At 45.8% G+C, this 27,363-nt stretch overlaps 2 protein-coding genes across 2 annotated transcripts; both read left to right on the forward strand.

Moving 5' to 3' along the window:
- The first annotated feature begins 382 nt into the window (after window positions 1-382).
- LOC144172746 (uncharacterized) lies at window positions 383-4,592 on the forward strand. Its single transcript, XM_077701356.1, has 3 exons — window positions 383-513; window positions 3,074-3,153; window positions 3,980-4,592. The coding sequence occupies exons 2-3, from the start codon at window positions 3,081-3,083 to the stop codon at window positions 4,549-4,551; spliced, it is 645 nt and encodes a 214-aa protein (XP_077557482.1). The 5' UTR covers window positions 383-513; window positions 3,074-3,080; the 3' UTR covers window positions 4,552-4,592.
- Window positions 4,593-21,942: 17,350 nt separating this feature from the next.
- Window positions 21,943-26,896, forward strand: LOC144172773 (uncharacterized). Its single transcript, XM_077701375.1, has 3 exons — window positions 21,943-22,068; window positions 25,727-25,806; window positions 26,296-26,896. Exons 2-3 carry the CDS (start codon window positions 25,734-25,736, stop codon window positions 26,874-26,876), a joined length of 654 nt encoding a protein of 217 aa, XP_077557501.1. The 5' UTR covers window positions 21,943-22,068; window positions 25,727-25,733; the 3' UTR covers window positions 26,877-26,896.
- Window positions 26,897-27,363: the final 467 nt, after the last annotated feature.

Here is a 27,363-nt window from a genome sequence, read left to right on the forward strand (position 1 = left end):
GGAGCCATGCCACCCCTACAGATCTCATTAGCGGCCACACAGGCTGTTTATCATGGCACGGACAGGCCAGGCGGCGGGGGTACTTATGCTGCTATCGTGATATTTCGTGCTCAAATATCGCCAATGGCTGCAAGAGGGCCATATCCGGTGGCTTTGCTTTCTCATTCCGTCGGTACTTAATGAACGGAGGTCAGTGAACGGACATTCTTGTTACAGATTAACACTCAACAAACGGATGTGTTCCCGCTATCTCAGGAAGCCGCCACATCCTTCTTGTGCCACGTTCTTCTAATTACATCTGCGAGTGTTTGCTTTGCACCTCGGATATTTCAAGGCCGCTGTGGCTACTTGCGATTTGCGCAGCAAAGTGCTAAGAAAGACAATCACAAAACCCCGAAGCGAGCAGTTAAAAAGCAGAGCGTTCCCACGTCTCTGCATTGTCCCGTGCTGCTTCTAAGCGGTGTCAGCAACTGCCACCATCAACCATTTCAGTTGCGAAGTTTGGCTTGCACGGTAAGTTATTCGTCTTTGGGTGGGCAGACTTTTAGGAAAGCTTGTGCAGCACCACTTTCATGCGTGATTAGGAGGGAGCGCAATGCGTTGCAAAGGTATAAACGTGAGCTCATGTACTTCATGTGTGGTTCGCGAACGGCATGTAATACGTCCAGCACATAGTATTGTAAGGACACCAAACGTAAAGGGTAGTGCTAATCTTTCTGTGCTAATAAATGTGCGTTTGTTTGCACTAACAGCACAGATCCGGCGTTCATTCTAAATATTTTATATGAACTACGACTTCATCTCAAAAGCAACATGTTCGTCAGGAAGGAACGAACATAAAAGGCGGAGAAGCTAACCCCGGTGGTGGTGGTAAAAAACAGTTGTTTTTGGATATATTACAGGGCGGTATCTTGGAGAGAGCCGTATTTAGCGGAGAGCCATCCCATTGCAACACCAGGTGAAGTCTCTATTCAGGGACCCTATTAATCATGACCGTTGTCCCGGCTGAGCTGGTAGGTCCAGGCCGCCGACCAGGCCGCCTCCCATCCTTCTCTCTCAGGGTTAGGGTTGGGGAGAAGGAGGGAATAATTTATATAAAATACCTATATCATGTGGTAGGTGTCGGCCACCTTTCCGCAGCAGTAATTGAGGCCAGTGAAAGAAAGATAGAGGTGTTTTATGGTTGTCGGGCACAGTAGCGTATTAGCATAGAGGCGGCGACGAATTCGCTCTTTCCCCTTGCCTAGCCCCTTGAGGGTCTCTGGTTTCGACGATGCTCGTCCCTGTAGTGGGTGGAAATGTCTGTAAAGAATAATAATGGATAGATATCCGACTTCAGGTCTTATGGAGTTACGCCGGGTGCCCGGTAGGTAATTGTGGGGACTGCGGAGTTGGCGGCATTGCTCTCTGCTGGGCCCTGGTGATCTTTACTCCAAAACAGATAGGTTCTTGTACCGAAACGATCTCCGAAGTATCGGCTGAGCAGTGGCGGTGATCCAAGCCAGCTCGAAAATCCCACACGGTCATTTCAATTCACGTTATTCTATTCGGAAGGAGCGTGTGGGAATTTCGAGCTGGCTTGGATCACCGCCACTGCTCAGCCGATACTTCGGAGAGCTTTTCGCTACAACCATTTAAAGGATCGGGAAAGGTTGCGAGAGCAACGGCTACTTCTTCCGCGTGAATTTAGCTAGGGGCCCCTAATGAGAAGCCGTCAACCTGCATTCGCTCGTGGATTACCGCGGCCCTGTACCGTACCCTTCGCGGATGGCCCGCAACGTCCATGTAAAAGACTTCGTCTTTCGTCATAGTGGCAATGCGGAACCTTCTCCTGGGCCTCGCGACTACCGCAATAGCCTTCTCTATCCATTTTCCCGGGGTCGGGTCGAACTCGGATGGTGCCTTTCCCTTATTCAGGCACTTGTAGGTAGTGCTGGTTTAAGAAATGTCGGGGCCCTGGGCTACGGAGTCATTGGGGTCCTTATGACGACGGCGACAGCGATAATGGTGATGACTGGCTGAAGACGCTGAATTTCTCCAATTCCGCATACTGAGCTCCCTGATGAGGAATAAATTGTACACCAATTTTATGCATTTATGAAATAACTTTTCCCTTGATTTTTAATAATATATAACAGTACTATTTCACCTACACTTTCGAAAGATTTAAGGATCAGTCCATACCAAATCCCTAATTAATTGAAGTGCAGGATCAGCACGCAGCACAAGCCATAGAACAGAAAACAACCTTCTTTAAAACAACAAAATTTTACAACGCCTTCAGCCTCGAAGTTATCAAGGACTAAATCAAGAAACCTTATGCAAAGTAGCAGCCTTTGAAGATTACAACCAAAAAAATTGTATACGACAGCGTCACCTCTACATTATTGTTTGCATTCAATACAACAAAGTAAAGCACTCCTGTCTGACTCGACTTCCAGCATTCGTGATAAAATAAGAACGGACAACAGATTTCTTTCCCCTGTACACTGGCAGTGGTAACAAACTAGTTCGGGTAAAGGGTATCCTTTCGATTTGCTACTTTTGAGAGCATTGTCTGTTCTCTTGGTTATCCTTGCTTCATATATTTCACTACCATTGCATCGCTTCATCTCAACTTACACGCTTAATATTGTATACCCAGTCAAAATGCAGAGCATCAGAAATGCCCCTTTAACGGTTAAGGCATTAAATATTTCATTCAGTCATTTCTGGCGCCCATAAACAAGAAATCACCCTTTAACTCATAATGCAGGAACTACTCAAAACCAACGTTTCTGTAAAACTATAGCCTAGCATCATCTACCCTGGATGAAAAACTGTTCTTCCCTTCTGAATTATGTCACCTTCTTATTATGGCAGTTTTCTCACTATCGCACAAATTCCTCTTTTCCTTCTTTTTTCCGTTTTCTGAAAAGTACTCTCCCGTATACCTAATACCTGCGCCCTGGAGTGGGTAATAAAGAGCGAGAATAAATAACGGTCAATACATGGTGTTCTAGGCTATAATAAAATAGCTGTTCTCGCAAATCACAACGCTCATTTGCTGTTTCTTTTCATTCCTCTCGATTAGGACGAAGATGGCGGCGACTACCGCTCTCATCTCTCTAGTGTGCTTGGCATTGTCGGCTACAGCCAACCCTCTTGATTTTGGTGAGCAGTTAACACAACTAGACTTTTTTTAAAAGTCTACCTAAAAGGACCAGCATATCAATTGATATCATTATTTTTGTGAAGTACAGGAAAATACCTCTGGCCTTTTGAGATACAAAACTTCGCTACTTCTTGCAATCGCCTAAACTTTGTTGGGGTGGGACTCAGTGAAAAAAAAATTGTACATTTAAAGAATGTAGAGACGAAACACGCTAAAAAGACACGTGCTGCGGTAGCTGGGGCGTCACAATTTTCTGCGTGCAGCGCATTTGTATTTTGAACGTTTGATATCCAAGGTGTCCACATCTTTCTACGTGTTATAGCTCTGTAATAGGGGCTTGGCGTGAAAGTTTAAAAAAAAAAACGTAATACATGCAAGTCTATCCACGTTTTCGCGAAGTGCATCATTGTTGCTAGATTCTGATGAGAAGCACTTCTTCGCATTATTGCTCTTTCACGAAGAACATGACCGGGACATGTTCCTGATGCCGGGTGCCTTGTTTTTAAGGAAAGCATATACCACGACGCAATAGAAGAAAGGGCGAACAGGAGTGCCACCAATTGTGACTTTAATGCAGACTTTTTCGCAACTGGGTACAATGCGCATTCATATTCAAATATTAGCAGTTGCATTCGTATTTGAACTCGCAAATTTTTTGCCCAGAACTTTCTTCGTCCTGATTAAAAACTCTAAGTCTAGTTTGGAAATCAACCTTGTACATACCATCCTGTATTTCTCCCATATGACGTGTATTTTTCCCGTATTTTTACGTATTTTTCCCATATCACGTGTTTTACGAGTGCCCCAATATGCATCTATTTACAGAGTTCGGGGAACACGATTGCGACTTCTCGGACCTGAACGTGGAGTATGCGGTCAACCAACTTTTGGCACGGCTACCCAAAGAACGGGAGATAACGAAAACTGCGTTCGTCGATTATGACGGATTCTTCGAGACCGGCCGAATGCAAGCTACTGGCCTTGACACACTAAAACGCTACGGCCCGCTCGAAAGATTCTGCGTGAACGGCACTCGGGTGGTCCAGTTCGACATAGTCAGCGACGGTGGTGCTCGTCTGGTTGTGCCCTGGAGAAGCTGCTCCGGCCACGAAGGCACCATAACCCTGGTCGCCGGATATTCTCGCTTCACGGTTCAGCTCAACGTCGAAGGTTCCGGATCAGATGCTAGGCTGCAGTATATGGGACCAAACCTCCTTGTTGCCACAGAGGATCTTGATCTAGTTTTTGAAGGAGCCGGACCGGTCATCAGGACAGCGGTTGAAATAATTTCCAAGTTCCTCGATCCCATCTTGCGGGAGGTTTGGAAGTCCAAGTTTTTCAGGCAGTTTAATCCTTCTCTGCAGCAGATTCTCCCGGTTGGCATTAACGAAGTTTAATGCAATAACACATCTTACGGAAAATAAATTGCTCCAGCATCTTCGGCGTGTTTTATCCGTCATGTTCAAGAAATAAGTGCATCGATTTCATTCTTCATATCAAGCTCGACTGGGAAAACATAAGCTTAATGATAAAAGGCGAATACTTGAGTAATTTGAAGTTTGCGGACGGCATAGTCTTGCTGAGTGAGTCTGCATAACACATGCAAAGAATGCTTGAGGAACTACAATCAGAAAGCACCGCCGTGGGACTCGATTTAAATATGAATAAATATAAAGCAATAAGGAATAAGCATGCCAACAACGTCTTTTTTAGCTTAGGAAAACGAAACGCTAGAGGAAGTAACAGAATATAACGCCTCGGAAAGATGGTTAGCGCTGACCCCAGCCACAAGGAAGAAATCCGGCGAAGAAGAGGTATGGGCTGGGGAGCACCGGCAAGCACTCCCAAATAATAAAAAGTAGGTTACCTCGGTTACTCAGAAGAAGAATCCACAACCAGTGCATACTGCCGGTAATGACATACGGAGCTGAAACTTAGCGCATTACCAAACAACTAGAATGTTAACTTAGGTCGGCTCAACAGGCCATGGAACGAATAATGTTAGTAATAACACTCAGGGATAAGAAACGAGCTACCTGGATCAGAGAACAAACTAGAGTTGACGATATCATACTTCAAATAAAGAAAAAAGAAATGGACTTGGGCTGGTCATGTAGTGAGACGAACCGACAAAAGGTGGACAATTAGGGTAACAGAGTGGATACCAAGAGATGGGTCGAGAAGAAGGGGAAGTCGGACAACACGATGGAGGGATGAAAAAAAGAATTTCGGGGGTAAACAGTGGACTCGATTAGCACAGGACAGGAGGGGTTGGAGGTCAATGGGAAAGGCTTTCGTACTGCATTGGACCTGAGCAGGCTGCTGATGATGATGATTTCCTTCTCCAGTTTTTGTAGGAGGTTGACCTACAATACTAACTTTTAATACAATACAACACAATACCGTAACAAGTCATAAAAAGCAGTGTTTTATTTCCAAACTACCCCAAAAGCATACCTAAAAATTACTGCCTACTGACAGTGGGCATGCGGAAGGGACTTCGTTTTTTAACAGCGGATTGTTAATGGTTAGAACTCGAGAAAACAGGAGTCCAAGCAAGTTTTGGGAGAATGATTCTACATGCGATCTCCCCTTGCATTCAAAGTTAAGCCGTGGAGTTATAATAAAGAACCAGTACATGGTTTTTGGTGGACAATAAACTCAAACATACGAGTTTTTACTATGTATCATAAAGCTAGAGATAAGGGCAAAATACAAGTTTCGGTATTTATTGATCCCCTCAGAAGCTGTCGAAAAATAATGGGCAGATTAGTAACAAAAGTTGAAAAAGGGGTATCATGAGACACCTTTTCCCAGATTTGATGGCAACGCCAGGATTTTTTCTTGACAGTGGCAGCCGGCTTCAAAGCCACCGCCGATAAACATTGTTCTGCCATTGTAGTGGTGCCTGTACTTTTGTTTGATGTTATCACTTCAACTCCAACTAGCAGTGTTCCCCCTGCTTGGAAGGGCTGGTGGTGTCGTGTAGCGCGAAATTTAAGTTTTCTGAATTCAAATACACGCGTTCGAACCTTGCTTCGGCGGCCGTTGTTACGGTGGAGGCGGAGAACGAAAACGCCTGTGTGGACGTTCGGGTGCATATTAGGTATCCCTAATTAGTCTAAATTAATCCGGAGTCATCAACTACAGTGATCCGCATAGCTAAAGCGTATTGCCGGTATCATCGTCATCATCATCATCTTTATTTCTACGTGCCCACCAACAGCCAATGGCCTTAAGCGGTGGTGCACATAATGAAACACAAAATTTGATGCAAACACAAACAACTAAATATGTAGCCTCAAACGAGGAAAAATAAATAGAAGGAGAAAGAAAAAAAAACTACGACCACTGCACTTCAGTCAAAGCAAGCTTAAACAAATGCAAATTGTTAAAAATATCAAGGTGACTTGCCTTTTCATTGTACAGTCTAAGCAATCTTTGCATAGGAGAACAAGTAGAACTGATACGAAATAAAAGAAATTCACGAAAAGACTGTCACGGAACTCTAATCTCAATTGATGACGTAAGGTCTTCACAATCAACGATGCTGTGTAAATACTTAAAGAAATGGTAAATAAAAAACAAAATTTAAGGTTTTTAACACTTCTAGCTTTTATCTGTTGCTCTTGTTATTGTTGTTGTCGATGATGATGATGGGGATGATGGTGATGATGGGTTAAAGAAGCGCCCTTCGGTGCTGAAAGTGAGTAGACTTGTTACGAAAGGCAAGTTTTTCAAACCAAACCATGTTGTATTTTGCCTGTGTGGCTGGTTTAAATTAGGAAACTGCAAAAAGAATTTAAAATAACCAACAAAATCACGTCCCAAAAAATATTTTAGTTTCCAGCTTTGTAGCAAGAACTGGGAAGTGCGGCACTGGGTTAAAACAATTTCAGTGGCAGAAACATGGTGGCTGTGGCAGTGCTTGCCAATTTATCTTGTTTTTTTTTTGTTTGCCTGAGTTTATTAATAAACAGGTGGTAATTCAATGCCCTCGTTGGATTTTGCCATTACATTTAAAATGCATTACATTTAAAATACCTCTGAATGTATTTAATAAGTTAACACAAATCAATGTTTCAAATGGTTCTGCATGCAGAAAATTATCAGCTATTGGCCATCGTTGCAAGCACTTGCATGTCTACTTTTGCTCCGGCGACTCCGGGCAGTGGTCCCATCGTCAAGACAAGATGCCTTTCTCTATTTTGAATTTCACTTCTCTTATTCCTAACAAACCCGAAGCCCTCCACAACAGGAGCACCTGATTGCCCGGGTGAAACTACGGCGCGTGAAACTCCCGAATTTATATTTTGATTTTACAACAACCTCCTAGAGCGCATCTGTTAAAAAATGCGGACATGCATTTCCACGAAGCCCGAGCTACGGCCGTTGAAGGCAAGACCTTCGACCGACGTCCACTAATTTCCCAGTTCTATCTCATTTTCACAGCGACCTTTGAACTATGATACCCGGTCTTGCCGGGGAGACGCCAGGCGTCAGTCTTTATTATGCAGCCATAGTAATTTTTTGTGCAGAAATATTAGAAGATGCTGTAAGCAAACCCCGAGCGGGAGCTCGCTTTGTCATTTGGCCCGTAAGCAATGAATGGAGGCCAGTGAACATCCACTCTTTTTATAGATTCTCCCTAAATAAACACATATGCTAGCGCCATCTTAGGAAGCCACCGAATGCGGCTTGTGGCACGGTCTCCCAAATATAACGGCATAATGTCCCTTTGAATTTCGCATACGTACGTTCCTACCGTCGTAGCTGCTTCCGGTTCGCGAAATCAAATGCTCATGAAATTTCGCTTCCTCCGGCTCAAAAGCTGTTTGAGAAGCGACGCATTCCAAAGTTTCTTTGGTGCCCTCTACTGCCTCTAAACGACTTCAAGTTACGGAAGCATCAATGTTTGCTGGTGCCAAGATTTTCTTGCAGTGGAAGCCTCTTGCGCGGTAAGTAATTCGTGTTTTGCAGGGCCGATATTTAAAAAAAAAGTAAGCCTGGGGACCGGTCTTACACGCAATTGCGTTTCAGTGGAACTACAATCAAAGGTTTAAGATGGCTTCGCAGTTACAAGAATACGGTTTGTAGACGACAAGTATGTACGCCTTTCTGGTTGTCGTATAAAGTATTGCTAATCTCCCTGTGCTATTTTATTTCTCACTGCTCAAAAGACTAACATCTTTTGAGCCAATTTTCAGTGTTTTGTATTCGCTACGAGACGATCTAAGAGGCAACGCATTCGGCAGTCTGTCTTCTGATCTCAACCGAAAACGTACACAGAAAGCTTATCTCAAAGATGCATTGTAATCACCTGCAAAGGGAAAATGTTTCTGCTTATCTTCCTCAATAAGGATACTTTTTTCCTTCGTTTACTTCGCAAATGTAAACAGCCAAAGGAAAGTGCACCATGCGGGGACGAGTGTTCGAAACCAATAGAAACCGTTCGTACAGAGGAAGGGAAGGCCAGAAGGTTACGATGGAGTTATTTTAATAATAATTCAGTCGACACACAACTAACTATTCCTGATTTAGATTATCTAAATGCATGCTCAGTTACTGGTCAATTCGAACTAAAATGTGACGGCACGCGTAACTGTACAAATAATGAATATCGGTATGACATTGGCGAAATTTTGAGGAAATAAAGTGAGCGCTTAATTATTAACAAGCTTTTATCCGCGACTGTGTTATTTTTCCTAACTAAAGCCTTGCACAACTTCCCCAGCATAGCTTGAGGCAGACCGTTTTTTACATAAACATTGTAATGTGTCACCTCTCTCATTATGTTTCCTCATAACCCCGCACAATGCAAGAGCATTAGGTTGCACCAAGGTCTTTGGGATGACAGATTCATGGTACCTGTTCTACTTTCATACTCTATAGCTTGCAGTCACTGGCGAGGCACGCACGCAGGCAACCACGTAAGTGCGCCATTACTGGTTACGTCGGGCTCCGCGGGATGGCGGTACTTGTGCCTGCTAAGCACATGATGTGTGTTGGACGTCCGAAACTCCACCCCACCGAACGCAAAGTAATGACTCGAGTCCAGTGTGAGTGCGATTAATAAATCTCTCTTGACACCACCGTTGAGAATCGGGTTGAAACAGAGCAGACCGCACGCCAGTGCCTGCACAAAACCTACTCAAATCTCACCTCTTAAATTGTGTCGGCTGAAAATAGGCTGAAATACTCTTCTGACTAGCCGAAAATCAACCGAAGGAAGGAAAGACCCTAAGCTGTCGTCCACACATTTTTCAGGGCAATTTGAATTCTACGGGTGCCTTTGTTGAAACGGAGCAGACGAGGCACGCCGGTGTTTTTTTTTTTTTCTTCGGCGTGCGGGCCCAGTGGCACAAGCCGCGCCATGTCCGTGGCGCAGTGGTCATGTCCGTGGCCGTTTGTAGTCGGATGTTTTATGTTCACATACGTCCCACATTTCACATACGTCGAACATTTTGCTTCCCCTATGCTCGAAGGAGTTATCCTCGGCATAGATTTTCTAAAAGAGAATGGTGCTATCATCGATCTACAGAAATTCAGTGTAAGCTTATCCACGAAGAGAGCGGTAGCTAAGGATATTGACGACCGACGGGACATTGCCTTCCGCGTCATTGACGACGACATAACGCTGCGCCCCCCCCCCCCCCCCTCCGAACCAGCATGCTTATTCCTGTCAAGAACGACGTTTTTGAGGACTACGAAAGAATTGCAGAAGGAAGCCGCAGTCTCTTGCTTTACAGGGGCATTTGCATTGCAAGGGGTCTCGTTAAGCTACAAAACGGATGTACAACAGTGCTGCTGAATAACTTCGGCACAGAGTGTCAACATGTCGCAAAAGGCACGACCATAGCCTTCATGGAAACCAAAGAGTGAAACAAGAGATTTTAGCAGCCGTTAATGTGGGATTCGCGGTGGGCGGCGTTCAGAACGCAGCGGCATCGGCCATGGCCGGGTTTGAGCTGCAGTCACCGCCGTTCTAGCACGGTCGTGGGTCGGCAGAGAAAATGGTGAGGAGCGTCTTTCGAAGGCTGAGGATGAGGGTGGCTACTCCGTCATCTCTCTCACTGCCTCCCCGTAACTCGTGTTTCATGTGTCGCCCAATGAAAACCAGCGTCTGTACCCCTGTCTCAGACGTGCGGGAGTAGCTTAGTCGCTAACACAACGGGCCGTTGCTCCGCTTGTTTTCCGGCCCCGGTTCGACTTCTGGCGGTGCCAGCAGCTTTATTTAGCCTGGTTTGGAGTTTCTCATCCCGTACGCAACGGCGAAACCATTGGCTGGTAGAGGTAGAAAGCTCTGCTTTAAAATGCGGTTTCAGGGTGATATTTTAATGCCAAGTTTCTTTTACGTACACCCCCATTAGCAAACACGCGCAAATGTTTGGACTGCTAATCATCAATCTCTCGCAAACAAATCACGGCTATTTCCCCGAAAGCACGTTTCCCTCTTACCAGCAGTAATACCAAGATAAACATTATTTAGATATGCAGGCAAAGCAACGCCAAGAATAGGCATACTAAGTTTGAAGCACAACAAAACTACTTAATGTACGCTGACACTGTTCTCTTCAGCAAAAGTAAACAGAGTAAGGAAACAAAAATGAAATTTCTGCCGCTAGCCTAATAGGATAGCAAAAAAAACGTGAGGTGGCTGCACAAGACAAAACGAAGGAATTCATTAACAATTCTCTAAAGTATTCGATAAGGCCTGTCACAAAGTTCTAGTATATATAAGCTAAGTCATGTTTTTATTGCGAAAGCTAAAGTTTACCGCGTGGGCGAAACAATACCACCGCTACTCATACGACGTTTTTGGCACTCAAACGGCGTTAACAGAGGAATTCAATTAGGTCTGGGTTAGATTCGGACCACAGTCCTCCCGAACTCAAGACAGGCGTGCAAACGGAACAAGACCACAGCGACGGACATTTCCTGACTAAAGGTATAGACCTAGTGAATGAGTTGAGACCTCCGAACAATAACAACAAAGCGTGTTTTAAAGGCAAGCAGACGCCCAGGACCCAGTTCAGCCTCCATCGCTGGAAGAAAATACACTGCGTGTTTAGAGAACAAGGTTACGGTATGTGCCCCCGGGCAACTTTTTATTTTTCTCTTTCTTAGTAGAACGGGCCCCTCCGCGAAGGAATTCTAATTCCGAAACTTCTAGAGCGCGTTAATCCCCTGACGTGTATTTAAAAGCCAACTCAGAATGCACGAGCGCATTCACGTTCGCATAGACACAGAGGACCCAGCTAAGTCTGCGCCGCGGGAAGAAAATAAGCTGCGTGTTCAGAGAACAACGTCACGGTATGTGCCCCCGGGCAACTTTTTATTTTTCTCTTTTTTAGTAGGCCACTGGCCCCGCCGCGAAGTAATTCTAATTCCGAAGCTACTAGAGCGCGTTAATCCCCTGACGTGTATTTAAAAGCCAACTCAGAATGCACGAGCGCATTCGCGTTCGCACAGAGTCCCGGGCTCCAGCTCAGTCTCCGCCACGGGAAGAAAATAAGCTGCGTGTTTTGTTACGATATGTGCCCCCGGGCAACTTTTGATGTTCCGCTGCAACCCCGTGCGGTGCAGCGGTGGCGTAGAGGTAGAGAATAGAGGTATAGTATCCGCCTCGCGTGTACAAAGACGGTGGTTCGAATCCCGGTGCCGGACAATTTCCACAAAAAAAAAACGCGCAATTAAGGAATTGCAGTTGGGGCTTGGGGTGCGGCTTGACCCCGGCGATCATTGCCGGCAACGCACTCCCTCACCACAGCAGGATTGGCCACACTGGTGTAATAACGGCCACAACCTCCCATGCATACGCCAATTAACCCACGGCCCTCAGTCTCCAGTGGCTGCGAAGCAACTGACCACGGCGGTGGTCAGACCTGTGACGTGGCAGGGGGTGCTAAGAATACCTGGACCCGGGCAGGCCGCCATTGGAATCTGAACCTGGCAATGTTTAACACGAGAACGTTATCTAGTGAAGCGAGTCTAGAGGTGTTGTTCGAGGAATTAGAGGACATTAAATGGGATGTAATAGGGCTTAGCGAGGTTAGGAGGGCAGGCGAAGCCTTTACGGTGCTGAAAAATGGACACGTCCTATGTTACCGTGGTCTAGAGGACAGAAGAGAACTGGGCGGGGGATTTCTAGTCAATAAAAGCATCGCTGGCAACATAGAAGAATACTATAGCGTTAACGAAAGGGCAGCAGGTCCTGTAATTAGGCTCAATAAGAGGTACACCCAACCAATAAGAGGTACACCCAGCCATGACCAGCAGGTAGTGGAAAGCTTCTATGAAGATGTGGAATAGGCAATGGCTAAGGTAAAAACACAGTATACCGTAGTTATGAGAGATTTTAATGCCAAAGTAGGCAAGCAGCAGGCTGGAGACAACGCAGTTGGGAACTATGGTCTGGGGTGTAGAAATAGCAGGGGGGACCTACTAGTTGAGTTTGCAGAACGGAATAACTTAGGCATAATTAATACCTTCTTTACTAAACGGGAGAGTCCGAATTTCACGTGGAGGAGCCCGAATGGGGAGCATAAAAATGAAATAGACTTCATATGATGCAATAACCCTGGCGTCATGAAGGATGTGGAAGTGCTCGGAAGGTTAAGGTGTAGTTACCATCGTATGGTAAGATCTCGAATTAAGCTAGAGTTGAGGAGGGACCGTAACAAGCTAGTACGAATGAAGCCCATTAATGAGCTAACAGTAAGGCGTAAAATAGAAGAATTCAGTATCGCGCTGCAGAACCGATACTCAGCTCTTACCGAGGAAGCCGAGCTTACAACACAGGAAGCCAGCGACAACCTTACACGCATTATCACGGAGAGTGCAGTTGAAATCGGCGGCACGATGGCTAGACAGGATACTGGTAAAATTTCCCAGGAGACGAAAGATCTAATTAGGAAACGACAAACCATGACAACCTCCGCTACAGCTGGCAGAAAAGAACTAGCGGAGCTTCCGAAGTTAATCAATAAGCGTAAGACAACTGACACACCGAAGTATAATATGGAGAGGATCGAATACGGTGTAAGGAACGGAGGTATCCTGAAAGCAGTAAAAAGGCGTCTTGGCGTGGGAAAAATCAGATGTATGCACTTAAAGATAAGCAAGGCAATGTCATCACAAATAGGGATAACATAGTCAGAGTGGCCGAGGAGTTCTATAGGGATCTGTACAGTAGCCGGAACATCCAGGATAATGCCGAACGAGAAAGTACTTCAGAGGAAATGGACATCCCACCAGTAACGACCGAAGAAGTGAGGAAGGCTTTGAAAAAAATGAAAGGGGGCAAAGCACCTGGTGAGGATTAGATAACAGCAGACCTCTTGAAGGATGGCGGATAAATTGTACTTGCAAAACTGGCAAGCCTGTATACGCAATGCCTAATTACCGCAAGCCTACCGGAATCTTGGAAGAACGCGAACATCATCCTAATCCTAATTCATCATCATCATCCTAATCCATCATCATCATCCTTAGAACCTGAAAAATTATAGGCCGATCAGCTTACTGTCAGTCATCTACAAGGTACTTACCAAGGTAATCGCTAACCGAATTTCTGCAACCTTAGATTTCAGTCAACCTAAAAAACAAGCAGGGTTCCGTAAAGGTTATTCAACAATGGACCATATTCACACGGTCAATCAGGTGATAGAAAAGTGCGTTGAGTATACTGAACCCCTATATATAGCCTTCATGAATTATTAGAAAGCATTTGACTCGGTCGAAACCGTAGCAGTCATTCAGGGTCATTCACGCATTACGGAACCAGGGGGCAGATGAGCATTATGCAAGAATTCTAGAGGATATCTACAATGGGTCTACAGCTACTATCATCCTCCATAGGGAGAGCAGTAAAATACCTATAAGGAAGGGTGTCAGACAAGGAGACACAATCTCTCCAATGTTATTCACAGCATGTTTAGAAGAAGTATACAGAACGTTGGATTAGGAACAGGTGGGAGTAAGGGTTAATGGAGAATACCACAGTAACCTCAGATTTGCTGATGACGTTGCCTTGCTAAGTAACTCGGGGGACGAATTGCAAAGCATGCTTTCCGCACTGGGCGAACAGACTAGAACCGTGGGCCTGAAAATTATTATACAGAAAACTAAAGTAACGAGGAATAACCTCGTGACAACACAGCGGCTTGAGATAGGTCGCGAGACCGTGGAAGTGGTAAGCGAATATATCTGTTTAGGCCAAGTTGTGACCCCAGATCCCAAACATGAGGCAGAGATAATTAGAAAGATCAGAATGAGGTGGGGTGCATATGGCAGACATTCTTAGATAATGAATAGCAGCCTACCATTGTCGCTGAAGAAGAAAGTGTATGACAGCTGCATCTTACCGGTACTCACCTACGGGTGAGAAACTTGTAGGCCCACTGAGAGGGTTTAACTTAAACTGAGAACGACTCAGCGGGCAATGGAGCGGAAAATGATAGGTGTAACATTAAGGGACAAGAAGAGAGCGGAGTGGGTCAGTTAGCAAACTGGTGTTAAAGACATATTAGTAGAAATTAAGAAGAAGAAATGGGAGTGGGCAGGGCATGTAATGTGAAGGACCGGGGTAATTGGAGAATAATGGAAGAGGCCTTTGCCCTGCAGTGGGCGTAGATAGGCTGGTGATGATTATGATGATGACGATGACCCAAAACTAACAGAGCGATTCGAGCGTGCTAATCAGAAGGGACAATAAGAGGAATGCGAAAGTACCTTCCAACAGATTACCAGATTGTAGCTCTGGTTTGTGCTGTGCCCCCATCGCCAAAGTTGCGTCTCGGTTTCGAAGGTACAGTTCGCTGGGCAGCTTTCCACGAGACAGTATCTTTGGCTGCCGCAACAACGGGCACCTCCGGTACTCGTGGAAGCGTGACGTTGAGCAGGTTTGACTGTGCGAGGTCACACAGGCCAGCATTGGCTGCCGAGTACCCAACTTCAACTTCTACCTTCCCCGCGCATGCACAGCGCATATGCCTTATGCGGTATTTGTCTAGAGATTGAGACAATTAACTATTTACTGCTGTCTTGCCGGCGGGTCGATACCACCTCTGGTGCCTGGGCCCTCCGTTGTCTGTTTCTAATTTACTGTCGTTTGGGGCATCGGGGTTAGGTTTCTGTCCCAGAAATGTTTGTCGCGCCCTTCACAATTTTATTTCCAAAACAGGTCGTTTACCCGGTTAATAAACTCATATCTTACTTTCTCTTTTTAGTACGTGAAGTATCTCTTTTTACTTCAGCATTTTATAACTATTTTATCGATGATTATCAAAATAGTTAACATTACTTTCACCACAATATTTTTAGTTCTATTTTCCCTTAGTAATGCATTCGTAACCCTTCCTTTAGTGCATTCGTAACCTTTTTTCATGATGGTACATAATGTGACTTTGCCAATCACTCAGAGTGGCTACGCGTTAATGACTTATTGGTACCAACCAACCAACCAAATTATTAGCTGGGCGTGTGCTATACACCTGTAATAAGACCTAAGATTTTTATGCAGATGGCAAATATTGCCAAATTGTGGGCCATACGGGGGAATCTCTTGTGGGCCACCCGTGCTTTTATTCCACCGTGTGGGACACACAGGGGGAATTAGGGCACGTGAGCTTCTTCTCAGAAGAGATTGTCGGGCTAAAAGACGGGAGCGCGAATCACAAGGAGGGGGGCTAGGGTAGGATTCAGGTTGGGAAAAGAGGAGTGAAAAGATGGCCCGCTAATTGGTTCAGTTTACTCTGACCATGTCACTGTACCCAATGTACACGGATCTTTAGGTGTGATGTTTTGTGGAGGCGTGGAATCTGCTGGCCGATCACAGGTGTCTCCTTCCCTTGCTTCAGCTGCTATGCCGCACTGAGCGAGTCGGTGTACATATGCACCTCCGTAATGTTAAGGAATGCACTTGCAGCATTGAGCTCCAGTAGCAGTGAGTCTGGAGTGTCGGTAATGTAACAGGACGAACTTTTAATTTCCGGGCGCGTGTCACCGACGAACGCAGGCAGTCCTCTATCCTACAGAAGAGCTGCGTCTGCATACAATGCGCAGTGACTTTCAGGGACTGGTATCGGAGGTTGGCGCTGGCTGGTCCCGGCGACAAAGCTTCGTTGTGTAATTTGTTGTCATTGTTGTGTACCTCCATGGTGTAAGATCGTCTAAGGTAGAAGTAACGGGAGGCATATTACAAAATGTGAATGAAGCTCTGCTGCCATTGGAATGAAAAAAAAAAAACGCTCGAGCTTTCTTGCTTTCTCGCGCTTGTTCGCGCGCTCATTATAGTATTGAGCTGCGAGTGTTTCTATAAGATTGGAATCGGGGTAAGACGGGGAAGTACCGTGATGGTGCGCATGGCCTCTTTGTTTATAGTCTCAAGTTGCATAGTAAGTCTGTGTACCATTGCCTGGTAGAGTAGGCACGGCTGGACTACAGTAGGTACAAGTCATCTAGCCACCTCCGTGAGGGCCTCCTACCCTACGAAATGTAATCAGGCGGATTAAGTACAAGGTAGTCGATAAGTCCTTGTGTGCCTTTCGGATCCAATGAACACCGGAACCCGACATTTGGATCACAAATCCGAGCACCCGCAGCTCTTTTTTGGCTGGTATTGCAGCTAAAAAAATTTTAGGTCACCATAGAGGCTGACTTTCTTAATGCTTTGTCAGCCACTTGTAAGTAGCATGCATGGTTTCTCAGCTAGCCGCCGCGGTTTCTCAGTGGCTAAGGCATTGCCCTGCTGAGCACAAGGTCGCGGGTTCGATTCCCGGCCGGGGAGGCTGCTTTTATGATGGAGGCGAAAAGCAAAAACGCCCGTGTGTACGATATTTCAGCGCACGGTAAAAATCCCCAGGTGGTCAAAATTAATATGGAGCCCTCCACTACCGCACACCTCATCGCCTGCGTTGTGTGAGCGTATTAAACGCTACAATCAACAATCAATCATCCAGGTTTCTCAGCTAAAACTTCTAAACTGGCTGATTCCGCAAAGGCTTAAAAACATCTAGGACTTGGTGGAGATGACGACACTGCAAACCGAGGTCGCGGTTTGTGGACCACAGCAAGACATCCCCGCGTAGATGAGAAATCTCACAAAACGTATGTCTTGTAGCTTCCATGCCAAGGGTGCAAATGCCATGTCGAATAGTAGAAGTGCTAGTACGGAACCTTGCGGTACCCCACGATGTAAACAGGCGCACAGGTCTCCCACCCACTCGTACTGAAAACGTCTTCGAACACAGAAAGCAGCACCCTTGTTTGTTAGGTCCAGCGGAGACTCGGCAGCGAGAACTACTGAAGGCGGGTGCGGGAAGCGAGTATTTCACGCCAGGTTGGCGCGTCGTGTGAAAGAGAATACATTGTGGACCTGATCGCCAGACTAGGCGAGATGAAGGTTCCTGCTTGAGCGACGCCTAGCCGGGCTGCCGCGCTTGCACGAAATTTGAGAGGGAGCTTGTCGCTTTTTCGCTCGCGGCCGGCGTGATGAGGTCTGTGTGTTTGTTGTAGTCGGGCAGACCGGCCGCTGTATCGGTGTAAAGCACTTCACGTTCCGGCGGCGACAAATAATGAAACTGAAAGCCAGCGTCGTCGGTCAAAGATACGTTCTCTTGGGTCGGCCGTGGCTTTGTGACGTAAAGCTACCCTTGCCAGCCTCAGAGTGCCTAGCGCCAACCGTTTACGCTGTGGACCAAACGGGTGCATTGTTCCTACTTTGTGACGTGGTGTCTACGTCACGAAAAAATGAAAGGAAAGTAGGTGAGGGTAATTCCAGCTTTTTTGCGGATTTCTCAGGATATAACGCAACGTTGCTCGCAGAACTTTAGCCGGGAGCGCTACGAAACGTGCGGTCTTTCATTTAAGACGAAATTTCATTCAGTCTTTAGTTTCCCCTTAAAACATGAAGCAGCGCGAAGGTTAAGCTCTGTAAAATTTGCCAACATTGCACTTTGCAGGTCCTTTCGCTGCAGCAAGTGGCGAGCCAGTCTCATGTGCACCTCCTGAACCACGACTGCCCTACCTGGCCTAATTACACCAACTCACGGTACAAGACCAGGGTATTGAAAGATAAGCCATCTGCGCTGTGGCGGTACTTTAGTGTCTCTTTATTTTCTTGGTTCAGAAACATACCCAGCTCAGCATCATTACGAGCTTCATAAATCAGAGCTAAGAAATGAAGTTCAGCCACTTGCGAGTGGTTCAACCACTTGCGAGTGGCCGTAGCGCTATATCGTTATTTTTATGGCGAGCCTCCCTTAACCAAAAAAACTTCTCCAATGGCGTTATTCACTCCTGACTACTCTTCTCAGGTCAACTTTTTGCTCCAAAGAGTAGCAGCCATTTTACAGAAAGAAGGATGAATCACCTCCGAAAGTCTCACTCAACGAGATGTCAAAAGTCACATGTACACTTGCAATTGTCTCTCCAATTTCATTTGGAACTCTAGGCTGCGTGTTGTGCTGCGGAAACTGGAAACGCTCCACAACACAGGATCACACGTGCACAGGTGCCGTCATAAGTAATTGGAGCACGCGAGCAGTGTCCGAAGCGTATCGAAGTGCCGTGTAGCTGCACCGGCGGTAAACGAAAGGACGAGAAAACTCATGCGCCCCTGCCTACGGCGATAGCCCATCTATAGCTCTCAAATTACTTCATGTAACCTCGCTTCGAGCATTGTTCGCAGCATACTGGTCTCGGTGATGTCGCTGATAGCGTGCACACATAAAAATTTGTGAAAGTAAAACGCACTGCACATTACTGTGATAGCGCGCCGCTTCTCCGGCAGCTCGCATTTCCTAGAAGTGTGCCAGAGAAGCTCCTAGATGGGTCTCTGCTATCAGCGCAATCATCGCGACCAGTATGCTGTGAACTGCGCTCGGAGCCAGGTTAAAGGAAGTGGTTTGAGATGGGTTTGAGAGCTATATATGGGCTATCGCCGTTGGCAGGCGCGCATGGGTGTTCTCGTCCTTTCATTTGCCGCAGATGTAGCTACACGGCGCTCCGATACGCTTCGGCCACTGCTCCCGAGCTCGAATTACATATGGCTGCACCTGTACATTCTTCATAGTTCAGTCTTCATAGAAAAGCACTGGAAGAGTACAGATGCTTTCTGACAGCAAGCATAATCATAATCACAGTTCGATATTTAACTACAGCGGTTAAAAGGATGCTGCCTGAATGTTCTTTTAATCACTTTGTTCACAAACCGTTGTTTGTGAGCAAAGTGAGAGAGAGAGGCCTCTTGAGAGAGGCCTCTTGAGAGAGTACTATGTCCTGGATGAGTTTTTTGTTTACGACACAAAATTAACCGACCAACCAGACGCTACCGCCGCCGCTGTAAAATCTACACTGGCTAGGTCGGCAGCAAGGGTGTTTATTTTCTTTTCTGCTTTTCGTGAATGCTCTGTGGCATTTGCGACATCTGTATATATTTGTAATATTTTATTCCAATAGACCTAGTTGATAGTCAACTGTGGCTTGCGTCCTTCCCTTTTGTGTTCTCCATGCAGTTCTTGCGCTGTTATCTATCATAAAACGCTCATTCGGACTCTCCAACTCTCTGTCTCCGGACCCACAGCGTGTACGCCAGACAAGCTACAGAAAGTTTTGTTGATTTGCTTCCTGGAACATTTAAAAATGGAGATACTAGGGACGAGAGCGCACTTGGAAGCCGCGCGATAATCCGTGCGAAGCTTAAGACTGAAAACAATTCCTGGCACACTTTAAGGCAAAAAGGAATAAAATAGGGACTAAAATACAGCCGTTAGTCTTCGCAGGCAGCCGTTCATCTTCAACGGGAGTAGTTGTGGCAGACAATGTGCGGTGTGCACAAATACGGATTATATGTTCGTCCCCGCGGATTTATAAGGAGTAACGGGAAGACTAAACGCATGCATTTAGTCTCTTTGCTGCGTCGTTAATCTCGTGTAATGACGTCAGGGTTGCCATTTCGCGCATGTCTCTGGGTAGTTTTAAATTTCCAAAACACAAGTCATTGCAGTCAGTGGTTCCTTTCCATGGTACCACGGCAAAAAAAATCGATGTTAATTGCAAGAAAAGCGCCTAGGGTTAATCGCGCGGCGGGTGATTTCAAGGAGCGGCAAAGCGCGATTGACAAACGTTTCTCGGTGGGGTTATGTTGATACGCTGTGTTGCTTACGATTCGCGCGAGGTAATACCGGCCAAGGAAAGATTTCAAGCACGTCAAAAATAACAGAAATATTAGTGACAATAGCACACGTAGACACCCAAGCGTACTGAATATGTGTATGTTTAACAGACGAACTGCAAATTAAAAATTCTCGCTACAGCTAAGCGTCTTGAAGTTATCTTTCATAGCGGATAACTGCCTTGGGCCCCAAATCTATGACAATGCTACAACTACTGTAAAACCCGGTAGCATTTTCCAGTCCCGATCGTCTAGCAACTCAAACTTGAAGAATTCAGACTAAGCAACACCGAATATGGTTTCACCGACGCAGGAAAATATCGTCTGCTTCCCTATTCTGATGCTCACACAGGCGACCGCTTTCATATACGACACCTAGAAAAATTGACATAAGTATCGAACACTAAGAATACACTTAGTTTGCGCTAATTTGTGCGGAAACAAATGAGTCGTCTGATCACCCAGCCACGTGTGTCAACTAGGCGACGAGTTGGTTGTTCTTTACGAGAAAAAAGAACTATGGTTGTGAGGCTGTACTTACAATCGAACTGAGCAATAGTCCCTAAAGTTAGCAAAGCGCTAAGCGCGAAGTGGACATCGAGGTCACGTTCGCTTGCACAGATAGAAATTTAAACACCAGCTGCAATGAATCTGTTGCGTTGCGTACAGCCACCGCCTCCACAACGCTACACAGCGTACACTTCAATATTGTCGACCGCATTTTCCGTCCAGCGGCGTGGTCTAGTGGATGCGTGTTGGATTCCTTGTGCATAGCTGCGGGAGTCGGTGGTTCGATAACTCTGTGCTGGTGCCGGGTTTTTTGTTCCTGCCACTCTCTTTCAGCAGTTTGTCCTTGGGGAGTATTGGAACGGACCAAACGGTTGGAGGACTAACCGTTTGTCCCATCACATTCAGGCCCGAAAGGGAGTAATGATTGTCGCAAAGGCCGTTAGTCATCCAGAAGACGAACTTTTAGCCCTTTTTGCCCAAAAGTGTTGTAGTTGGTGATGATGAAAGCAACAGTTCATTTGTCTCCGTAGCTCGTAATTCGCCACAGCGTACGCCAGTCTCACCCACTCTCACCCACTAAATTGTGTCGGCTAAAAATAGGCTCAAATACATTTCCAACAAGCCGAAGGAGCAACGAAGGAAGGACAGACCCTAAGCCATCGTCTACAAATTTCTCGGGACAGTTTGAATTCTACAGCTGCGTTTGCGTAAAGCATCAATTCCACCGCAGCGTCTAGTTAGATTCAACGCAGGCGGTTTATCGTCGCGTGGACACCCCAGGCGTCGTGCGCAATTACGCAGCTACCGTACTACTTCGTAAACAGATATGCGAACTGGCGCCAAGCACACCCCTTCCGGAGGCTTTAGTTTATCATTCTGTCGCTACGTAATTAGCGGAGCTCAGCGAACGTCCAATTTTGTAAGAGGTTCACTTGAAACAAACGGATATGCAGCTGCCACAATAGGAAGCCGCGGCATCCTGCCATGGCCATTTTCTTCCAATTATATATCTGCGATTGGTTGTTTTGTACCGCCAACGTTTTATCGCCACCGTAGCTACTTCCGGTTCGTGCAAGAAAGTGCTTGGAAAACATCATCACATCCCGGGCAGCAGGCAGTTATAAAGCATCGAGTTCGCGAGTTTCTTTGCATTGTCCTGAACTGCTTGTAAACCAAGCGTCGTCGTTTCTGGGGCGAAGATTGACTTGCACTAGGAGGCTCTGGTGCGGTAAGTGTTTTTTGTCCTGGTATGCAGACCGTTTAGATGTGTATGCAGTGCCAGTTTTATGGATAGTTAGGGGCGCGTAAAACGCGTAGCAAAGGTATTTATAGGAGCTCACAAATTAAGAGACAGCTGCTTGCAGACGACAAATATTTACGTCCTCCCGTAGTGGTATCAGAAAGCCTAACCAGACACTCAGGTAGGACCCAGGCCTTGCCAGCGATTGCAGGTTCTTCAATAAATCGTTTAAATACTGAAAGGTTGGAGTGACATGGCCAGCGAAATAAATAATCACAGCCCCTTTCGTATATGCTTAAGATAGTGGAAACTGCGCGACATTAAGCAACGCCGCCTGTATTAACATTGCCTGACGCGTCGCGCGCTTTTCAATGGGAAGGGTAGGGACGCTTAGTTCAGGCACTGATCCGCTATGTGGCGCTTGCCGGCGGACATCTCGCCTTACGTCATTGCTCGCGAGTCGCGAACGCTGCACCCACTTCTACGACGTGTGTCTGTCAGCTTGCCTGTTGGGCTTCAAGGGCCGTTTCGCTTACATCTTAGCCGCGACGGGGAGCTAGTTCTGTGGCGCACTGGGGATCTCGTTCAACGTGTCGCTCGCTTCATACTTGCTGCATCTTTCCAAAGATAAAGACGGAGGCGGACTGAAATAGTGTAAGAACTTACTGATTGTCGGGTAGACGTATAGCTAACAGAAAAACGATATTTTCTGCTGGGGCAGCCATTATTTTACGGATATTTTTCTTTCTGGAGTATTTGCAGAAGAAAAACTTGCGTGCACGTTTTTTGTTCAGGCGCTCACTTCTACGCTAACTTTCCAATAATATCACGTGCTTGTAAGCTTCAGAAAATTATAGGAAACAAAAGGATAAGCAGCTGGAATCCCGCCACGCTGTTCGGGCGCTTTACAGTACGGTCCTCAATTTCAGAAGTGCGTACCGATGCGGAGTGCGAACAGCGGGGTCAAAACAATACCTAAATGCGGAGGGGATAGAGGTGGAATGCCCCACTCAGACAATTTCAGGGCCTGTGATCCGAGTAGATAAGCGCGCAAAGCCGGCATCAGCCTGCGGCAGCGCAAGGGATTTTGCTTCGTGACAAAGGCAGTTTTATCAGTGACAAACCAAGACAGACAGGCATGGTGAAAAACAAGAAGGCGTAGGAGCGCCGCCTCGGGAACGCTAAACAAACTTTCCACTATTTTGCATAATTTCCGAGAAGCGGCGCTGGCTGGCGGACACGAAAGCACGCTGGAAGGCTACGGAGCGGGGAAGGGTAGGAGAGAGCAACAGGAGAGTGGCTCTTTGGCAATTTTTCGCTCACGCGTTAGGCAATGTTTATACAGGCGGCGTTGCATTAAGTAACTGGGCATTGCGACAAATTTGTTTTAGTTCGATTTGTTTAGATGTTCGAGTAGATTGGAGAAAATCCAAACTGCTTCCAGCGTGTAAGATTCGCACAATAGGATAGGCGTCAGCATTTCCACAGAGAAAACCCAGGTTCGATTCCGGCGATGGGAAGGGGTTTTCACTTCTTTCACCCCCATTGTGATCATCGGCATGTGCTCTCCCGTTTTCTAAAGTTGGCTTTCCTGCAGAGGTTCTGGTACGAACTGCCCTCAAAGAAGCCAAGAAAACTTCGCTGTAAAAACAGTCCATGTAAGGCAGGTAGGCTAACCGAGGAAGCGCCCGGTTGCCTAACCTAGATTCGGCGCCGTGTCTGCTTATACCAAATATAATCGGACAAATGAAGCTCAGAAAGTAGCTGCTTTTAATTCCTGCGTGCAGCATGAAATTCTTAACTGTGCTTATTATTCAAGTAGACATTATTTTGTTCTCTATAAACGTTTTGCCTGCTCTTCCTTTAGTTGCGAATATTCTTATTTATCTTGACTTGCGAATATAAGGAATCAGCAGTGTATCCTAGGGCTAGGTGATGAAAATGGCATAAGGGTATTTACGTCGGTGGAAGTGACCATTTCACGAATATTATGGTAAGTATTAGTATCAAAATTTTCTGCGGCGCTTTAAACCGAATTATAGGATTGAATTTTCTCTTCAGAAAAGCTAACTGGGAGTCAGGTTGGAACTTAGTGCCCGGGTGTGAGCCTCTTTATAATAACTGATATAAAACCCACAAAAGGTAAAGAAGACTGAAATTAATGAGAGCATTTGATTTGGCCGCCATTCGATGCCTTCTCAATCACTATACCATAACGATTACTTTTCTGTTACCGTAATTTTTATTCATTGAACGTTTCATGACTAGCCGCAATAAATATCTTGATCCTGATGACTGCGAATCCTCTTTCAGAAGAAGACGTACCGGGATATTCAAAACATCGGTCTTTGTGCCTGTATTGTTCCTTATTTTCATCACTAGACGAACCGCTCATAGCAGCTCTAAGGTCCATTTGATTGCAGATCGCTGTCCATTATTTTCGTGATTTATAGTTATCACATTACCACCCTTCGTTAATACATTCTCACTCTTTTTAACGGGAACGCAAAGACCCTAATACAATTGAACACTAAAAAACAGAGTCGCGTTGGTGTTGCCAAAACCAAGTGCTGAGATTAGTAAGTGTGGGCGCGCACTAATATCTTCGGAGTATTATTCCAAACGGCGTGTTAGTTTAAAACATTATTGTCCATACCATCAGCAACTGTAGCGACTTGCTGGCGTGCATAGGCGGTAAGTTTTGAGAACCCCATCTTCATTAAAGTTGTCATCTTGTAAATCACTGCGATGTCAAAAACTGAAATGCGGAACCGGTGTGAGGCTCTGGATTACTCCGTAAACTTGCCTAATATAACTCCATTACCTCTATTCTTGTGAGCGTTTGCGTACTACGTGATAAGCTGTTGGGGAGGATAACCTTTGGCGATGGGCTATTTTAAATCATGGCTATTTTAAATCATTCCACCATTTTATCATGTGAGAGATTGCTGTCTTCCTCTTACCGAATCATTGTATTTCCCTTTGTAATGATAAGCATCACACATTCTCCCCTAATTTCATTGCACGAAATATTGCGCTCAGTGATTCCTGCCTTGCCTAAGCAAGTAATTTGTTCGGCTTTCCAGTGAAATAATCGCTTTCCGTGAAAATTCATTGTATTGTCCAACTAGAGTCATGAGTAAAAAATATAAGTACCAGAGAAACAATCTTTAACGTTCATCTTAAGCGCACAAAAAACACACGGACACAGAATAGGAGGACAAGCGTTTCTTCAAAAAATATCCTGTTGTCTACTGTACATTTCACCAGCTGCTCCATTCGTTATTATTGTACGAATTGTATTTCGTTGTTTTTTTTTTACAGTTTGTGTGAACTAATAACTGCACCCTCGACGATGTAGGTGAAAAGCAAAAACGCCCATATGTACGTGACTTCGGCGCACGTTAAAGATCCCCAGTTGGTAAAAATTAACCCTTAGCACGCGGATTAATTTTCTAAAGGTAACCGCACGCCTCATCGCCTTTGTTGTGTCGGCGTGTTAAATTCTAAAATCGACCAGACTTACTTAATATACCCAGCAATGAACTTCACCCTGGGATGCGTGATGAACAGCTATAATTATCGGTTCACGCATTGCATTCTTACAACATCAAATTGCTGTTTTTTTTTCATTTATTTGTGCCAGGAAGAAGATGGCTGCGACTACCGCCCTCATCGCTGTTGCGTGCTTGGCATTGTGCGCCACAGCCAACCCTCTTGATTTTGGTGAGCAGAAGACACAGCTGCATTTGTAGAAACCTGTCCGTGAAAAGACATGCATATCAATGCGTATCTGAACTTTTTCTAAACTACCAAAAACACCCATTCTTTCCAGAAGATAATCTCAGTTTCTTCTTGTAATCGCATAAACTTGGTTTTGGGCGGGACTCGGTGAAGGAAATGGTAGTTTTGAACAAATTTCAGCTAAAACACTGACAACACCCAACCATTGGTATCTGAGCATTGGTATCTGAGCTGTAGTGCCAAAAATCGCGCACTTTATTGAGCGGTTTTCCAAAGCACGACATATCCCTCGTGCCCATTCAAATATTAGATGTTGTATTTGAGAAAAAAAAAGTTTCGACGCGAATTTTCATCACTCCGTTTACGAATATTAGCGGCGGTTTTCACAGACACCTGCTTTATACCACCCCAAAAGCAGATTTTGAAGCTCGCATGTTTTTCGGGTGCCACACAGTATGAATTTATTTACAGAGCTTGGAGGAAACACCTGCGACTTCTCCAACCTGAACGTGGAGGCTTCCGTCAACCAACTGCTGCCACGGCTACCCAAAGACAGGGAGATAACCAGAACTGTGTTCCCCGGTGATAACGGATTCTTTGAGACCGGTCGAATGCAGGCTACTGGCCTTGACACACTAAAACGCTACGGCCCGTTGCAAAGATTCTGCGTGAACGGCACTCGACTCATCCAGTTCGACGTCGTCAGCGACGGTGGCGCTCGTCTCGTTGTGCCGTGGAAGAGCTGCTCCGGCAAGGAAGGCACCATAACCCTGGCCGCCGGATATTCACGCTTCACGGTTCAGCTGAAGATTGACGCTGCCGGAACAGATGACATTTTGCAATTCATGGGGCCAAACCTGATTGTGGCCGTGGAAGATCTTGACCTCATTTTTGAAGGAGCCGGACCGGGCGTCAGGACCGCGGTTGGAATAATTGCCAAGTTCCTCGATCCCGTCTTGCGGGAGGTCTGGAAGTCTCAGTTTTTTAGGGAGTTCAATGCTGCTCTGCAGAACATTTTTCCTGTCGGAATCAATCCAGTTTTCCGTCGCTAAATAAAGTGTTCGAGCATCTGGTCGTGGTTCTTTATTCGAAGAGAGGGTGCAGTTGATTTGACTTTCCTGGCTCCTAGTGTTTGTTGGAGGTTGAGACAACCTCTTGAAGTGCTTTTGTCATTCAAAACAATACCTAAAGTGGGTTTTAACTCTCGAGTGCCACGAAAGGAAATAATCAAAAATATTATATAAAAAAGGGGGCATGAGGGAGTGGCTTATCTCCGCAAAGGTTGTCGTACTGGTTTGAATATAGAGGAACAGGTGTCCTACCATGTTTTACGAAATAGCCCCTCATGAAACGTCGCCGCGTTGAAATGTTACCCCTTGAGGTAAAATAAACAGCCATTCTCCGGTTTTGTCGGACACCCAACTGTTCACACAAAAGCTTTTATGATGAACGCCCGAAAATTTCGCAAGGATCACATGCAAGTTTCGGTTTGTTCAAACGCCGTGTTCACCCTTTTAGAAAAGTTGACCAAGTGAGGGG

Source organism: Haemaphysalis longicornis, unplaced genomic scaffold (assembly GCF_048455015.1).
Source record: "Haemaphysalis longicornis isolate Haplotype H1 unplaced genomic scaffold, Haemaphysalis longicornis Haplotype H1 scaffold_26, whole genome shotgun sequence".
In the NCBI taxonomy this organism is placed as follows: Eukaryota; Metazoa; Arthropoda; class Arachnida; order Ixodida; family Ixodidae; genus Haemaphysalis; species Haemaphysalis longicornis.

What these genes read in the sequence shown, in the direction of transcription:
- LOC144172773 (XM_077701375.1), top strand. Translation starts at nt 25,734, where the DNA reads ATGGCTGCGACTACCGCCCTCATCGCTGTTGCGTGCTTGGCATTGTGC. An exon ending in AGCCAACCCTCTTGATTTTG is followed by an intron (nt 25,807 to 26,295) that starts GTGAGCAGAAGA and finishes ATTTATTTACAG; the next exon opens with AGCTTGGAGGAAACACCTGC.
- LOC144172746 (XM_077701356.1), top strand. Translation starts at nt 3,081, where the DNA reads ATGGCGGCGACTACCGCTCTCATCTCTCTAGTGTGCTTGGCATTGTCG. An exon ending in AGCCAACCCTCTTGATTTTG is followed by an intron (nt 3,154 to 3,979) that starts GTGAGCAGTTAA and finishes ATCTATTTACAG; the next exon opens with AGTTCGGGGAACACGATTGC.